Here is an 18,002-nt window from a genome sequence, read left to right as displayed (position 1 = left end):
TGACAGGTAATAAAAATAGCCAGCAGGGAAAAAAATAGCAAGAAAAGAAAAGATACAAGTTGGAACAATTAATGGAGAAAATCAGAGATACATATACTTTGAAAACTGTAGTTTTATACTGTTAAAACTGTAGTTTGTTGGCTTTCTGAGGGAGACAGAGACTGGTGATTTTAAGAATTAAAACGGACTCCAAAAAAGAGCATGCAAAAATCCAATTTCACAAACATGCGGCATCACTCAGTGCCCTGCCACTACTGGGCTTTCCAGCTGCCTGGCTGCGGGGGGGTTCACCTGCCAGCATTCACAGCATGCAAACTCCGGGCATTGCTAATTCAAGAAGGTGCATGTTTGCTGCTGAGAAGCAGTGTCTGGGGCAGGGGAAGAGACTCCTCCAGTGCAGGTGCTGGAAGTAGACGTACTTACACATAAGTAAAATAAAACGTATGTATCGGTGTACCTTTATGGCCGTTAGATGGGTGTACTAAGGGATGCTCACTGGGAATTCTCTGAAGCTGCCTAACAACTGTCAACTTGATGAAAAAGAGGAAAACACTGCTCGTACGAAACCCTCAGCTCTAGCTATCTGTTCCCCATGGGATCTAGAAACAGAACCATTCACAATGCCAATGTCAACGCTGAGGGGAACCCGTATCCCCTACGTCTGGTGGGACAGGCTGAGATTAGTCCTTCTCTAGCTGCGTAGTAGAGGTGCTAGATAGGCAAGCCGTGGCTTCCAAAGGCCACAAGACTAGGAAAGGTCAATTTGTAGTGTCCAGAGAGCCAAAGGAACGGTGACTGAACAGAGGCAGGAAGCTGGAATTTCTCATGCTACTAACTTGACAGTGCTGAACAGTGCAACTCAGTTTGTGAGGATTCCCCGGACCCTGAGGAAGGATGGAGCAACAGGCAGGAAGGGGTCATCTTTAACATTTTTTTTTTTAAATTATAATTTACTTATTTTTTCCCCCATCATTTGTTAAACTTCAGTTCCTGCCCTCCTTCCTTGCTGAGCAGACACTGGTTTGCTAGCCCAGACCAAATTCCCCATCCTCGTCTCTTTGATTCACATGTTCTCCATCATTAGCAGACAAGGAAGCCTCTAATTTCTGTGCAGGCAATGGGGAGGCTCTTTCACCTTTTTTCACTCATCTAGTACCTCTATTAAGCAGAGAAGTGATCAGAACGGGTGGTAGCAGGGTAGAGGGAGAATGAGCCGTGCAGCTTTTGATTAGTTTCGTGCGACGCATTTCCCGTGGTACCTAGAGTTTCCTGAGCAGCATCCACATAGTGACTCTCTGCACGGTTTGCTTTTACTGGAAATGAGGGGAGAGTAAAAATTAGACCTGGAAGCAAATGCCAGACAGGAAACTTTTGATTACTGACTCTAGGTTTAAAAGACAGGTGTTTTGAGGGCCGGGTTCATGACAGGATTTTTCTGTTTGAGGGTTAAGTGAAAAAAAAATAAAAAATCAAGAGGGTTTCTGAAATAATCTCACTGTGGTCAATAAATGTCATTATTAGAAATGACACATTCAGCATTGAATTGGTGGCATCAGTTCATCTGCAATTGATTGCAGGAAGATTTTTTTTCATTTGCATTGGAAACAAAAAGTACTCTCTTCTTCCTCTAAACAGGTAAAAAAGAAAATTTTTTAAATTGTCTAAGCCATGGAGAGCCAAAACTTTAACTTCTTTTGTCCAACACCATCAAAAGGTTCAAATTTCTTCTTTAAAAAAAACCAAATAACCAAAAACTCACAAAGAGAGCTAGTTTATCTGTGAATTGTTTGCACTTCTCATACAGGAAATATTAAGCCTGGCATTCAAAAAAAATTAAAATAGATAAAACCGGGGTGTGGTGCAGTCCCATATGGGAAGGGATTTGAACATCTGTGTTCACGCATCTGTTTTTCGTAATGCTTTTGAGAAAGGCCCTATTATTTCTGGGGAGTGACTGGCTTCGCTGAGGCACCACCACAGCTCCCATGAGCCCACTCCAAATCGCCGCTCAGGCACTGCCCTGCCAGGAGATCGCCACCACCACCAGGGTCCTCCACGCCATGGAGCAGCCCTCGACCTGGGGAAGGGTAAGGACGTGGCCCCCATCACCCCACCTAGCCACCAGCGGGCACCGCTTGCTGAGTTTATGGCCAGACTGAAAGGGCTGAAGGGCGTAAAATCCCAATCGTGTTTTACACTTGAACTCGGCGACCGGAGGAGCTCGCGGGCACACACAGAAGGAATCTGCAGGAATTCCTTTTGCTTCGTGGCATCCCATGCAAGCTCAGCCGACACCACTCCCTGCAGCTTGGGGACTCCTCAGGTGCCCGCAATAGGACCCCGCATCCCCAGGTAGCCCTGGGGACCGGTGGTGCTAGCGGGGCTGCTCTGGAGCTGGGGTCTGAGCGTCGCGGCGTGGGAGTGCGACATTCAGCATGCAGAGCCTCAGGGAGACACGTGGGTTACTCTCCTCTTAGTCTCCTCTGCAGTCCCTACAGAAAGATGCAGTCCCTTCTGTGCAAATAATCCGCTCCCCTAAAGGCAACTGATTATTTCCAGATTACTGTCAGTCCCAGCATGAGTCTCTGACATCGGTTTAATTGGTTAGAAGGTCAAAGGCCAACCCAGGCTAACATGGCCCATCATGCTCCTGTGATTGACACCAGTTTCCACGGGCAGTAGTGGTTATTGATGCCTCGGACACTCTAGGTTGGATGAGCAGGGGCCCACAGAGTCAACCAAAGGCATCCTCCAGTGCATACAAAAGCCTTAATCACACCCTGAACAGAGATATTAATGTTGTGTGGATCTCAGACAGACATATACATACACTGAGAGATAGATAGATATACGCACAGATATACATACACATTACGAGGTGGCCCAGTCCAGCATTCACTCAATAGAATGGCCAAGGTCTTGCTGAGTTCACTAGGGTCAAGGGCAACCACGGCTGAGGACAACCTTCCAAAGAGGTTCCTCTCATCACCTACAGGACTGAACTCATGCTGGACAAAGTAATCTGAGTTTCAGCTTCCCAGTCCCCTGGAATCCTTCTGTTTCTTTTTCTCTGATCATAATATAGTATTAAAATCATATGGTTCATGAAGTTTTAGCTTTTCACCCAATCATATTTCGGAAAGTACAAGAGGAAGAAATGTGGTCATGGATGCCTTCAGATGTTTATCAAACCATCTGTTAAAGAGCATCTGAAGCGCACATTTCACGTAGGAGCCTCCGTAGCCCTGGCTAACCATATGTTTGTCTTTTTGACATTACAATCAGAAGACAAAATAAACAGAGACGAGGTGCCACAGCGAATTTCCAGCCTGCTTAACATTGGAGTAATCAAACCCCGTTACCACTCTGATCTGCTGGCTTTCTGCAGCAGGGTGAGAAGAGCCCCACCACAGAGCAGCCCTCCTTCCCTGGGGCTACAAGGCAGAGAGGACACGTATTTTATCCCTGCTTGAGGGCAGCGTGGTCTCAGAGGCGTGAAGGGGGCAGCTAGCCTGGGGGAGGGCAGCAGGGACTTCTCCCGGCCGAGGCAGATGGTGGGGTGGACACAGCACCCAAAGCAACAGGCAACAGAAGAGGCTCTGGAAGCAGTTTTTTAAAAAGGGAGGAAAATAAAAAGGGGGAAGAGGAATGTAGCATGTAGAAAAAGGCCAGCGTCTTTTCTGCTCAACACAGCCTGAGCTCCATGTCACGGGGAGGCAAGCTCCTCTCCCCCCGAGCAGGTCAGCACACAGCTTTCCCGGCACTCGGTCATAGGTGGATGCAGACAAGCTCACGGTGGAAAACAAAACAGAAATTGTAAGAGAAAGGATGTAACCTGTCTCTCAGATCGGCTGTCCCACTTTACTCCAAGACCAAATTAAAAGCCACCCAGGTAATTCCAGGTGACCCCAAGCCTCTGCCACACTAACCTGTTGCCTCCCCATGCCCTCCCAGCCCAGGCAGGGGCTCTCCGTGTGCTGCCTGGGCAGAAATCATCACGGCCACAGCAGCACCAGAGTCAGAGGGCAGCATCACTGCTGGTGCACGAGCAAGACCCTGGCAGCTGCCCCATGCACTGGCGAGATGCTTGGGATGCTCCCTGACCTTGCAAGGCAACACATGCCTTGTGCAGCACGCTCCCATGAGCCGTACCAGCATCCTTTCTCTAACTTAAAATATATTAAAAGGCAAAACAGTGACAAAGCTGTTTCTGTTCTGTTTGCTGTAAGGACTTTGTAGTGCATCAGTTATGGAAAGAGGGATATAGGAAATCAGCCACGTCCTGCACGTAACTACACCGGGAGGAAGTTCCATCTCTCTCTGGAAGAGAGACTATATGTTTCCTTACATCGATGGAAATGGAATGCGGCAAATCCTTTACCAGCTGAAGCCGCAGAAGTGTGGTGCTGGGTGGGCTATGAGAGACGATTCATCCCAAGGTGTCTCCTAAGCAAGACAGTCGTCAGCAACAGACCACGGCTGGATGATTAACTGTCAGGTGGGCCAGGAAACAGGGTGAGTTTTCTTTTCTGAGAGCAGGATGACACACTGAGCATCACTGGGAGGCTGGTGGAAATTGAAGTGGGTGGGAGATTTGGGATAGGAATGTAAAAGATCCAGAAACTTTTATTTGGGAAAACAGGTGATATAGGGACTACTGTGCAAAATCCCTTCCTGAGGTCTGAGACCTTATCAGACAGAAAAGAGCAGCAGGAGCAAGTAGAACTGATACTGCCCTAACAAAAAACAGAAGGGAAGAGCTTTGGTTCTGCTGTGGCCGCTGAACCGAACAATATGGAAAGAACTGTAATGTCAGATACACGCAGCTGCAGACCCTCAGCTTAAGCACTCCTGGGTTCAGGGATGGCATCTTACAGCAGAGGAGAACAAAACACATCAGTGTCACAAGAGACAGATACACTACAGGAGCAGGAAAGCAGCACTTGGAAATGACCCTGACGAAGGAGCTATATAGAGTAAAAAATACTCTGAAAAAGGACAGTGAAGGTCTGTTTTTACTTCTTTCTGTGACATAAGATCAAGGAAACAATGTAGAAAATGAAAAGGGAAAAACCTGCAACCTCTACAAAGAAGTATTGAATCCAACCTAGTGTTTTAACTGGTGAAAATGAACCCTGTAAGGCAGGACTAAGATTTAAAAATAAGAAATAAGACTAGTGCCTCATCAATAAGACCAGTGCCTGTGATTGCAGGGATGCCAGCTGGTGTGACCCTACAAGGGACTGTTGGTTCTTAGATTTTCTGGAGCTGACCAGGTCGAATAGAGATTTTGTCTCACTGCACAGTTATATGCCTGTGAGAAATGTGGATTTACCCTTCAATGCATCCAAAGTATGTCACTGGCTGAGACAGGGCAGCGGAGCAGCCAGGCCCCTGGGGTGAAAATGCTTACCCTCCTGATGCCACAGGTGGGTGGCCAAGGTCTCAGCCCTGGTGTGCTACCAGAGAGCATCTTCCACGTAACGCTCCCTGCTTTAATAGATCTGGATGGAGGATGCCTTCGCTCTAGCTACACAGGCTGAGACCCAAGGAGGAAAAAAATAAAAAAAATCTGGATAGTTGAAACATGATCTTGGAGATTTGGTTAATTTGACAGGAAAGTGGACGGAATGCTACAGAGGTTCTGCTTGCAAAGCAAAATTTAAATTAAGGACAGAAAAAAGAGGTGGGGGAGGGAAGGAAAGAAGGAAAGAAGGAATGAAGGAAGGAAGGAAGGAGGGAGGGAGGGAGGGAGGGAGGGAGGGATGGAGGATGAAATTTTCCTCCCTTTAGTCAGCACCTTTATCTACCCAGACCTCTTTGGTTGGGTTTTATGCCAGGGAAAATTTAGTTTCTGGTCTCTTCTAAGCTAAAAGGCACAGCAGAAAGTTAAATCTGCAAAATGTCAGGCTCTAACTATACTTCTGAAAAACGTATTCAGTGTTTACAATATTTAGCCTGTAAGCTGTGTTTTGATATATGAGATGGAATATCTGAAAGCCAAGCAGATGATCTCCACAGATCATCAGTTCCGCGTCTCGCCTCCCAAGGAAAAGAGATTCAGTCCCAGAATTACTCTTGAAAGAACTGGGAAAATACAGGACAAAAAAATCCCAGAATTAAATGCTTCTAAGGGGATGAAAAGTATCTTAAAAGCATCCCAAATACCAGCCCTGTTGCTTTCCCTGGGACATGTAAATAGAGAAAAGCTCTCCCGTAGGTGAGGTTTACAGCTGGCCTTGGAAGGTGCTCGCCACGTCTCAGAGGCGCCCGGCTGAGCACGCTCTGCACGGTGGGCTCGAGGCGTGGAGGGAAGACGGAGCAGGGACTGTGCTTCATCCAGAGGTGGTGAGGCCAAAGGGAATGGGGTGGAGAGAAGGTGTCTCTGCCATGCAACGTCGTGCTGTGTCAGAGAGCCCTCCTGTGTCCCACGGAGCAGCAGGTCCACGCAGCCCTGCGCAGTGCCCTGCAGCGAGAGGAGCTCAGGAGAAGTTGCTAACTCAGTGACATGGTGATGGCTTTGTGTTCCCATGTCACCTCCGCCTGGCATGGCGTTGAGTGATGGAGACACAGGCAAAGCATCACCTACCCACCAGCATTCATTGAGCCTGCGGTATACTGGTTTCAGCTACAACTGAAGCAACAAAAATTAAAAAAAAAAAGCAGCATAAACCAAAGCCCTGCCGTCACCCCAGATAAGTGTCTGCCAGCTCTACCCGTGCTGCCCACCACTCTCTCTAGCCCCCACAGCCTCGCTATCCTCGCAGCTACAGCCGGAGGCAGACTGGAAGGAAGATATGATTTAAGGTCCAGCATACACATAGATACATTGGACTGCCACAGCACAGAAAAAGCACGGTAATACCTAGAATGCTTCCCTCAATGGTGCCACGACATGGTACACACACGCACACACGTACATAGAAATCTACGGGTAATGCATGGGAATGGCGTGTTGGCAGTGATACAGACCTTGGCGATGGTTCGGGCTGCTGCTCTTTCCTTTAAACAGAAGCAATAGTACATTAGCATGGTATCAGGTGGCAAAAGATGTTGCTGCTTCACTGTTAAAACATAACGAAAGGACAATACCAAACAGTACAACTAAGTGGAAGTTGTGGACAGAAGAAAGGGAAAGGAGCACTTAATTCCTGGAGTTTCTGGCCTGGACAGAAGATCACTGGAGACTCACACAACCTCAGAGAAGACACATACAACGCACAGGGTCGAAGAGTTTATCCCAACCCATCCTTGCACCTACGCATGACTGAGACACCTGACGGTCGTGTGATTTGTGTGAGCACAGGAGGACTTCTGTGGGCTCAGAGAGCAGCCCCCTTCATTTGCAAACGTACCGCCCTGCGTTGTTTCGGCACACAGGGAAGGATCTGAATGGCTCCTGTGACCCTGGGGCATTTGCTTTTCCTTCCTGGCCACTGGGGCAGAGCTAAAGTCAATCTCTTGATGCACAGCTTCATGCTGCAGTGCTAACATGTGGTGCTGGTAGGGGGACACTGGTGGGAAGGAGGATGGACCCCTGCCCTGACATCCTGACACCCCACGTGGGGTTTCTGCCTCCAAAACCTTTGGCAGGTACTTTTCATAAGTAGTTGGCAAAGGCTACATGGAGGGAGTGGGACATCACAACTTCTGTATGCCATTTGCTACTGAGATCCCAAACCACTCGATTGGCCTGAAAAATCACTGACATTGAGGACAAAGAGAGCTGACCACCTGCAGAAGGGGAGGCATGACACTGCAAGCCAGGCTAAGGCCACACTGAAAAAAACATCTCACCTTCACTGACCAGGCATCTTGGTGGTGTGTCCCTCCAGCAACAAGGAAAAACTGCTCTGCCTTCAACTACTCTGATTCACAGCTTCTTCACAGTGGGGAATTGCATTTAATCTGGGGCCTCGAAGCAGCCTTGCCCCTGCAGCCCCGTAAGAGAGGGAGCAGACTCTGTTTCTCAGAAGATAAGGGTCTGCCCCCCCTAACACCAGACAGTCTAAGGGACCAAGCGGACTGCGAGAACACCTGGGCAGGAGGACCTCAGTTCCCTCTGAGCGTGGTGCTGTACCAGCCCTGGTCCTGCTTCCACCCAGCAGTGACCACTGAGATGCTGAGATCTGCACAGACCCTGACCCCTCTCCCTTAGGCTGATTGCAGCCGCCTGGAGAGACTAAAAAAACACCCCTCTACCCTCCATCCTTGCTCAGACAAGCTCGGAATCCCAGCCTCAGTCACTAGCTCAAATACATTTCAAAGTCTGAGGTCTGACCCATGGGTCTACAGATCTCTGCTCTCTGCAGAGACCCACAGCCCAGGGCAGTCCCATCCCACGCCTCCCCACCTGGCCCCAATGCCCACCGGCGTGGCCAGCATCTCTCCCTCCCTCCCAGGGTCTGCACACTCCCCACTCACCAAATGGTGCAGCCTCACCTGCTTAAAAAACCCAAGGATTACCCCTCCCGAGCACAGGCTGAAGGTGCAGGACTCCTGGCCCTCTGGGGCAATGATGTACACATTGCCACAGCAAAATCAGCAAAAAATTTTCACCACTACAAACTTGCTTGCTCTGGGAGGAGGCGAGAGAAGGTTGAGGGAATAGAGAAGGAATTAACACATCGTGGACCTGAGTCTCCTCTGAGGGTGGTGAAGTGCAGAAAGGTCAGAGGAAAACTGGGAACACTACCTCAATCAGACCCTTTGAAAATACAACTTTGCATTTTCAGTCAAGCACTGTAGCATCACTCTAGAGCCAAGTCAGGCTGAAGAAATTCATGTACAGCATGGGAGAGGGATGGGGAGGAGGTTGCTGAGTGACCCATGGGGGACCAGCTGCCAAAACCATTCACATCTTCAAGGCTGTCCATATGCAAAAGGCAGGAAGGAAAAAAAACAAAAGAAAAAAACCCAAAAGTAAAAAAAAAAAAAAAAAAAAAGAAAAGAAAAGAAAAGAAAAAGGTTGCCAAGTGTGTGTTTCCAAGCTCTCTTAACTCTGCTGCTAACCTGAATGTCAGTCCCGATTTGCTCTTCAGGTTCCTCAGGAGCTCCAGCTGGTTCAGCGGAGGGATTAGTCTAAAGGGAGAAAATAAAGACCATTAATATTCAGGCAGAGCTGATTTCAGAGCCTCCTGTCTCAGGACCTTCCCCCGCTGCCCCATTCTTTCAACCAGAACCAGCTTCGTGCCACCAACTGCAACTGGGGGACAGCTCAGGAAGGATGGAGACGGGTTTGGCTGCTACTTCCAACAGCATCCTAAGGCAGAGCGGGGGGGGGGGGGGGGGGGGCGGGGGCGGGAAAGACAGAGGGTGACAGCAAGAGAGAGAGAGAAACTCATCTGCACCGCCGGGTTTTGAATCTCCCAAGACACAAGCCGCTGCCAGGGTTTCTGAGCAGGATGGCGGTGGCTCGGCCGGAGGCTGCTTCACCCGCAGCCCCACGGCTCCATTGCTCTCTGTGGGGCTCCACGCTTCGGCCGCCTGTGAAGCGGAGGGAAGCTCTGGTTTTGGAGGCAACTGCGAAAACTCAACCCTGCTGCTCTTGGGAGTGTGGGGAGGCATGGGAAAGGGTGGCTTATAGGGCAGAGAAAACAGAGACCTGAGGTTGGGAGCACCCCAGGAGAAACAGCAGTGCGCTCCAGGGTCAAGTTTAACCAGCTCCCTACCTTCATGTCAGGTTTTGCCCCAAAACGAGGCAAACCCATGTAACATTGCCTTCAGTAAACAATGAGTTTCCTTCCTTTCTCAGGATGAAACAGAACCTGACAATGGGAATCCTCGTTAATGATTAAAAAAAAAAAGCCAACGAACAAACACCCTGTTGCCTGTCCTGCTTTTGTACTAAAAGCCATTGAATCAGCTCCCGCATCCACTTTTGTTTTCTTCCGTCAGACCCTGGGGGACTGGGGCTTGCTCCATCAATATTTAACATTTCACAGTCAGGTTTTTAACCAAGAGAGATGCGAGCTGGAGGTGTTGGGGGCAGGACGGAGAACGCTGCACACGGTTGGGAAGAGCAGCATCTAATTCAGAGCACCCATGGGGACTCTGCATTCAGGGCCAAGGCTAACAGGGCTTATCCCATGGCTTGCTGCAAAATCCTTGCTGGGCCACCAGCGTGCCCTTGTCAAACTGTTGAAGTGCCACATGCCATCGCTGTGCCCAGAGGGTGCAAAGTCAGTGCCACAGCCGTCTCTGGTCGCACTTGTGACAAGCAAGCGGGAAGATGCATCCTTGCAGGGATGGAGGGGAGGACAAGGGGCTGCTGGCAGGCTGGGGACAGGCTGCCTGCAGCTGCCCACATCTGTGTGGCTGGGGCCACAGCCCAAAGAGCCATAACCCCAAGGCAATGTTTATTTCTGCCTTTGCTGGAAAATGAACCACGTAGGATGAGCCGTGTAGGTTTTAATGAAAGCAAGAAGGACGTATTCAAACTGTCCCAAAACTGCAACTTAGGACTGGAAGGAAAGGTGTGCAAGTGCTTGCAAATGACCAGACCGGTCTCGAACTGGTCTCAGCTGAGGTACTGTAAGAAATGGGGCTGTTGCTTACTGTAAAATAAAGGCAGAGGTATTCACACCCACATTTTTTCAGCCATTATGAGACCAATAGTTTCAGGTTTCCTCTGACTGGAAAAAAACCAACTGGAAAAGCCTCTCCTCTGCATGCACAGAACTCATCCTCAAAAACACAGTTGATCAGCAGAGCAGATTTGGTGTTTGCAAGATTAAGGCAATCAGAAATTTTTCCAATCCTAAGTATGGAGAAAAGTATAAAAATAGGCCAGAAAATTTTGGCTCAGCTCCCCAGTCCAGCTCTGTTCACTTCCATCCAGAGAAGAGCACATCCTGATCTGATGAATTAATGATCCTCTTCACTCAAGACATCAGGAAGAAGTTGACCTTGGTGCAGCAGAGCAGTGCATGAGTGCTGGGCTGTCGCCTCCCTTCAACCCACGCAGGGTTTGCAGATGTGTTCCAAGACAGGAGAAGGAGGTCCATCAAATCAAGCACAAAGTGTACTCGGCAGTTAACGAAGGGTGCACAACTGGTGAGTTAGTTTCCCAGGGAGGTCCATACCCATCAGAACATGGGACAACAGCCCTCCATTCTCCAGCTGGGATCACAAATCCAGGGCTCCCAACAATGCAAGCCTCAGAGCTGAAGAGCTCACTAGATTGAAGGATTCGGGATCCCCAAAGGAGCTCCTTCCTTTCATTATTAGCCCGTAACACAAGGTCTACACTGTGCTGAAGGTGGCAACCTCTCGGGCCACCACAGATGCTTCTATGCAAAGGCAAAGATACACAAGCAAACACAGAATTTCACCATTTCTGTGGTAGGGTGACAGTCCTGGTACACGTTGTGGAAAAAAGCAATGTTTTACTGAAACAATAATTATTACAAATGGGTGTAAGCTCATCCATGTACTTGACCTGAAATTTAATCTGAATTGAACGCTCAGCCTAAGCTGTCATTACGAGAGCCGCTTGGGGAAGAGCTGCTGCATCGCACTATTTCACCACAACCTCAAAGAAAAGGCAGGGCTCTGCACAGTGCGTTAAACGAGCTTTGCTACAAAATGCTGGATGGAGGGCACCCTGCCCTGGGGTGCGTGCCCAGCGAACAGGTGATGCAGGTGCCACTGTGTCCTCCAGAGACGTGAAGAAAGGACCTCCGGCTGGGGCATCTCACGTTTTCTCTCTCTCCTCCTGGTCTGTGTGTCACTTGTTAGCAAGGGAAGCACGTTTCAGTTAAAGGGGAGCTGGGTGAGAAGATCTGCACACCACAGGAACACACACAGCTCATGCCACCCACCACAGCAACACTTCTGAGTCGCCAGCTCCGCAGGGGACCCAGTGGTACCTACAGCTGCTTCCCATCACCCCTCCCCGTACAGCACAGAGAAATGCCACACTAACTCAAGGTGCCGGCTCCCCCATCCAAAGGGAAGGCACATTTGCTATTCCTGGTAGCACAGATAATGCTCAAGCATTTGGGGACAGTAGGGATATCATGCCTCCGGCCAGGACATCATCATAACCCCACAACACGAGGAGAGCAGCAGCACACAACAGGGTGGGAGCATACACAAACACGAGCGCACACCACAACACGCACACACACATAGAAACGATGATGATTTTTTTTGAACAGCCCCAGTATGAACAATTAGGAAGAGGGTGACCAGGAGATGGATGCCGGAATGGGATGGGGACTTAAATGAGTCTCCATGCTGTGTTGGAGTTCCTATGAGGAACCAATTTTTACCCCAACCCTGACTTTATGCCTCTCCAGCCTAAGCTATATTTCATAATTGGGAACATTTATGAAACTTATAAAGTATTTTATTATAAGAAGTGGAAGTGGCATGCTCTTATTTCACTCTCAGCATAGAAAAATGTCTGATTCTCATGAGACTCTCAGAGAAAAATGCACTTATAATATTATACTTGCAACTCACCAATGCAATTTGCTGTAAATTAAGCACACAAAGTAGTAAGGGTGATTTACTAAGGCTGTAAAACTTGCATCTGTGAAAACTGGAACCGGGTTTGGAGATCAAGCACTAAATCACATCAGCATTAATGCATCTAGTGAGGATTTAAACTGCTCTAAGAACAGAGCTTGGCCCCTAGTCTTGAAATGCAAGTAATTTATTCCCCATCTTAAAATATTGACCTGACTACACCTTCAGATACCCACCTCATATAAAATATGCTTGAGATTTGAAAATCCACTCTTTTTTGAAGAACCTGAGACAATATTATTTACCATAAATCTTATACCGCCATATACAGGTCTTTGCATTTGCATTGATCCCAGAAGATTAAGTCCCAGACTGAATAACTGGAGCTTGGCTCCAGGTCAGTCTTGGAAGAAAAAACTGAAATGGAAAAGTCCTGCTGAGATGAGATGTCCTTTTCCCAAAAATCAGACTGGATTACTAGAACTGAATGATCATTTCAGTTTAGCATTCCAGATCTCCCCCTCCTCCAGATGCCGTCCTCAAAAGCAGGCACGGCCGCTGCTGTGGTTTTACTCCGTGCTACCACTGATGCGTCCCATGGTGCCACCACACCAGCAAATTCAGCAGATTTCAGCAAATTCAGTGTTACCTGGTGGGCACAGCTCCTACAGCATGAAGTGAGGCAAATGATACAAGGAAGGATGGGAACAGAGGGCTAGAGAAAGGGGAACACGCAGCAGTGACGGCAGAGGGAAAATGGAAGTATGAACAGGGAAGTTTTCTTGTTAAGCATTGTATGAATTGGAGGAGGTTGGTAAGACCATCAAGAAATCATCCTTAAGAAAGCAAGCTTATCAAGCTCTCTCCCACTCTCCTTCCTCAAATTGTCATTTTTGGCAGACAGTTCCCCAACACTTGTGTGTACCAATAGCTAAGATGTACATGGAGGTGCATGGAGTTAGTCTGTAGGCAGCAGGATGGGGAGTCTGGTTTGGGCTTTCACTCATTCCTTTGAAAAAAATGATCTTCAGAGGTTTCTGTTTTTTTCTCTTTTTTTTTTTTCTTTTCTTTTTTTTTTTTTTTAATTAAAGCCTTTGCATGTTACAGTCCCAAACGAAGAACAAGGAGTGACATGACACACAGTTTCAGAGTCACATGCACTTCATACCTGGAGGCACCATACGTTTGTGTTTGCGTGCTTTTCAAGTATTTTCACCAAAGAAAACCAAAGGGATAAGAGAAAGAAAAACAGGGGGGAAAGGTGGGGTGGAGGAAAGGGGAAAAGAAACAGAATAAAGAAAATTAGCATATGAACAAAGTATACCCAGGAGCAGATGCGCTGTGACCAGGCGTACAGGTGAGCACAGGAGCGTGGGCTGAGCTCGCTCCCACTGCAGCCAGCTCAGAAACCACTGCATGCCCATGTCACCCTTGGGGACAGGCAGCTGGCACCTTGCTCCGAAAGCAAATGGGCACCACAGGCAGGGAGAATGTGGAGGCCTCCAAGACACCTTTCATGAGACATCCACAGCCCCTGGTCCCATCAGCCAAGGTCTCCTTGGGCTGGGCTGAATGTTGTGCCGGTGGGTTTTTCTTAGTGAAGACCAATATATGAACGTAGTTGAGATCAAGGCCCTGTTCCCATGAGTGATAATAAAGAGATTTTTTTTTCAGCAAATCCAGTGGCTGATGCGTAACAGGTTACGATGTCTGGGCGCACCCCGCTACACGTGCATCACAAGCCCAACCCATACCTGCATGTACAGGAGCCTCGTGCATGTTTCAGATTTGGTTCTACCACATTTTTAATTCAAAGATGAAATCTGAGATCTCTCAGAGGCCACCACATTTTCCCCAAATGAGTGAGACTCGTGCTACTGCAGTGATCTGAGTGATGTTCTGGAGAGACGTGAGCTCCTCCAAGGCATGTGCAACAATTTTCTCCTGTCAAGCAGCCAGTCTTTCGGGGATGCCTTGAGAAGACAGGTACGCCCAAGTCACAGGGCTCCTGCTATGAGGAATAAGCAGCCCGATGTTGAGCAGAAAGGGTGCCAGGCACCCGGCGGGGAGATGGGGGTACTGTGCTCCTCCAACCCACTTCCTAACCACGTGTGCATTAGCAGCCGTCGCCTTAAAGCAGCGCGGGGCTCCACGTGCTGCTGAGGCTGCACCGGCGCAGAGCGGCCAGCGCCTGCCAGCTGGCTTAGTGAAGTGGGTAGACAAGGATAGATGGACAGTGTGAGTGATGGAAGCTGCAGCCAGAACATACAGTAACTCCCCTTCCACCACCACCACCACCCCACCCCCCAATTAAATTATCTGACTGCATCCAAAATACATTCAAAAGAGGTTTGCTGCTTTCTTGGTCAAAAATGCAATTTGACTAACAGCTGACTCCATCGGTGCACAAACGGCTCACTCTCCCAGGTGATGTTCACTTTGTGCACAGACAGGTTGGGATTTAAGGGTGAAGCTGGGAGAGAAAAGAAACCTGTGCTCAGGGAAGGCCAGGGTGACACTGCTGCTTGGGGCCCATGTTGGGAGCAGCACCCATGGCATCAGCCAGCAAACGACCCTGCTACAACCTTGTCCTGGTTTTTTTTGTTCAAGATAGCAGCTGGGCTCTTCACCAAACTATATTTTTTGCTTCTTCTCCTCCCCAAAGTTTTTATTTAGCCTCTTCTGGAGCTCTTTAGCTTAGTTTTCTTCCTGCATACTAAATCCACAGGAAATACAGGCTTTAACAAGTGGATTAAGCAGCAGGTAATGACCCCAGCGCACCCTCATGCGAAAGGGTGTCACTGCATGCCTGGCTGCGTGGCAAGTTCAGTCTTTTAAAGAGCAGCAAAACCTGGCAAAGCCCACCGAAATCAGCCCCTGGCTTTCTGTGATTTGCAGTGGACTTTGGACCAGGTTCTGGTCCTCATCCTCCCCAGCAGCTGATCTCAGCAGGGCTGCAAATGTACAGCAAGAAGGTCAGATCCTGGGAGGGAGAGTTTCGATGGGTGGCTGTAATGCTATTGGAAAACAGTTTTGTTCTGTTTTGTTGGGTTGTTGCTTTTGAGGGTTTTTTAAGAAAAGTCTTGAAGCTGATTCATAAATCTCTAGAGAAAAAGCAACCGATCAGACACACACTGGGAAAAAATCCAATGAAAACTTACTGACCAGGACAACGTGATTTCCAACAGGTTTTTAAGATGGATTAACAGGCTGGCTGCTGTGTTTCAAATACAGGCTAATGCTTACCCTAGGAAATATATCCAGACTGTCTGCCTGAGGGCTAGAAGGCACCAGTAACATGGGAAAACAGAAAGGGATTCACACCTGCAGTGGCACAACCCAGCATCGGACCACAGTCCTGTTTGGGAGCAGGGAAACTGGACACAGGGAAAGCATCACGCCCAACAAAACCCTGTGAAGCTATGGGAATATCTAAGGAACATGTCTGACTCTTCTACAGACCCAGAAAGATCTGGGTAGCCCCTAAAAACTTGCCATAAAGGGATGCACAGCCCTGCCTGGGATGCAGTGCAGTGTGGAGTGGAAAATGAACAGCAATGTTTTGCATTTCAGCTTCGGGGGAATTCTCTCCTTGATGCCACCAACTCCGAGAGTGACACAGGGGATGCGGCGCTTCCCCACGTCCCGGAGGGCAGCAAGGCATGGCAGGGGACTCTGTTCTCATCTCCATGAAGCTCCAAATCCCAAGAGGCTGTGAATTCCCACAGCAGTGCTCTAACCCGTGTCGTTTCAACTGAAAAAAGCTGCCTGGGTGTGATGACGAGTTACCTCTCCTTAAAGCAAGCCAGACGGATGCTGCTAAAACACAACGGTGCTTTATCAGCATCATCTGCCAGGCTCCGCTGCCCTTCCCTACTCACGTCAACAAATCATGATGGATAAATGAAATGCAAGAAATGGGAAAATGTTCACTGGATCCTGATTTGGTTTTCCCCCTCTTAAGAGAAAAAAAGGGAAAGGGGGACCCAGGGCAAATGCACCTAGGGGGAGTGCTGGGCCAGTCAAGGGAGGGACAGAAGTTTGCTGAAAGGCAGAAGGACCATTAGACACCAGCTGGAACGGCAGGGAGAGCTCAAGTGGGTGCGAGGAGCTGCACACAGGGTGAGGGCAGCATTTACCTACGATCCAGGGCAGCTCGGGAGGGAGGTCTTCACACCTGGGCGCGGCAACTGTCACAACACAACGCAACTACCAGTGGACTCGGAGAAATAAAGGTGAAAAGAAGAGCATGTACACACACAGACACAAAAAGAAAAAAAAAAAAACACAAAACAACAGGGAAATTAAAATCAAGTCAAAAAGAAGTACACAAAAAATCCAAAGCAAAAAAAAAAACCAACTCCAAAAGAAAAAGCATATACCAGCCCTTAAGAGCTCTTGAAATCCACTTTTGTAACATAAAAAAGTAAATAAATAAACAAAACTATACATCCAGATAACAAAAATAAATATGGAGACAGTGGCATCACGAGGAAGGCAGTGGAAGAGGCAGTTAGAGGATGAGGTACCTGTACATGGGGACGGTGACAGTGCGTTCGTAGTACTGCCAGGTGGAGTGCAGGTCTGTCCGGGACAGGTTGGTGGCATAGAATCTCCAAGCCGCCTGCGGAGAAGACACAGCGGGATTGTGGACCCTGGCATGGCCAGCACTACCCTCAGTTTTATAAACCTCAGCCAACACCGACTCCTCCCTCTGTTTTCTGTGGGAAGGGTCCAGCATTTCGGCTCTTCCTTGACTGGATATGTGACGAATCTGGGGTGGTACCATGACAGTCCTATGTGAGCCCAGCTAAGAACGCTGTGAGTACCCAGCACTCACTGTCAGGCTGAGGTCAGGTATCAAATGGGTGTTGTTGCCCATTAGGGAGTTTAAAAACTTGGAGAGAGAGGAGCAGGGGAACGTAAAATTACTCTAATTTCAAATCTCCAAGATACACACCAAGGCCAACCTTCTGCGCAGACATCTGTTACCGTGAAAAAAATGCTCCCAATTGTAACTTTATATCAGTATAAATATTCTCTTTGGGGGAAAAAAAAAATTGGGTGAAAACAGACTGTCCTAATGCATTTGTCTTGCTGCACTGGGCTGGATTTCGTTCCTTTTCTCCCCTAGATTGCCTACCACACGCTATTTTCCCAAGGCTGATTTCCTGGCATTTATTCCCAGACAAGACCAGTCACCAGCTGCTGTCTCACACCTTACACACACGGCCCCAGTTTTCACCTGCCCATCTCCTCCCCAACTTCTAGAAGTCTATTAAGCCCCCTAAAATCAGGACGACGTGAGCCCAAGGCTCCTTGGACATGATCCTCACCTGAATCAGGCCCGCTGCTGGGTTTCGTCTCTTCTCAAAGTGTTTTTGTCGATGCTGCTCTTGGACCTTCAGAGCAAACCCTGAACCCAAGATGCCCTGGGGAAGAGGACAAAAATCTGCAGTTAGTGGGGCTTTAGCTAAGCTTCCACTTAAAAATTGCAGCCAGCTTTCTCTCCAAAGGTTTGTTCTGGG

General features: G+C 48.5%; 1 protein-coding gene across 2 annotated transcripts in view; it reads right to left on the bottom strand.

The window, feature by feature from the left end:
- KCNQ2 (potassium voltage-gated channel subfamily Q member 2) overlaps positions 1-18,002 on the bottom strand; it is a 77,618-nt gene that overhangs the window by 27,982 nt on the left and 31,634 nt on the right. The window contains exons 7-11 of one of the 2 annotated variants that reach the window (XM_055814517.1): positions 17,811-17,906; positions 17,004-17,098; positions 13,643-13,672; positions 9,013-9,081; positions 6,973-7,002 (exon numbers count right to left, since the gene is read on the bottom strand). In XM_055814517.1, the coding sequence (XP_055670492.1) occupies positions 6,973-7,002; positions 9,013-9,081; positions 13,643-13,672; positions 17,004-17,098; positions 17,811-17,906 (320 nt within the window). The remainder of the gene's footprint in view (positions 1-6,972; positions 7,003-9,012; positions 9,082-13,642; positions 13,673-17,003; positions 17,099-17,810; positions 17,907-18,002) is intronic. The other variant, XM_055814518.1, reaches the window with a different exon arrangement.

This window comes from Falco peregrinus, chromosome 9 (genome assembly GCF_023634155.1).
Source record: "Falco peregrinus isolate bFalPer1 chromosome 9, bFalPer1.pri, whole genome shotgun sequence".
NCBI classification, from domain to species: Eukaryota; Metazoa; Chordata; class Aves; order Falconiformes; family Falconidae; genus Falco; species Falco peregrinus.
This window is presented reverse-complemented; position numbering and strand designations above follow the sequence as displayed.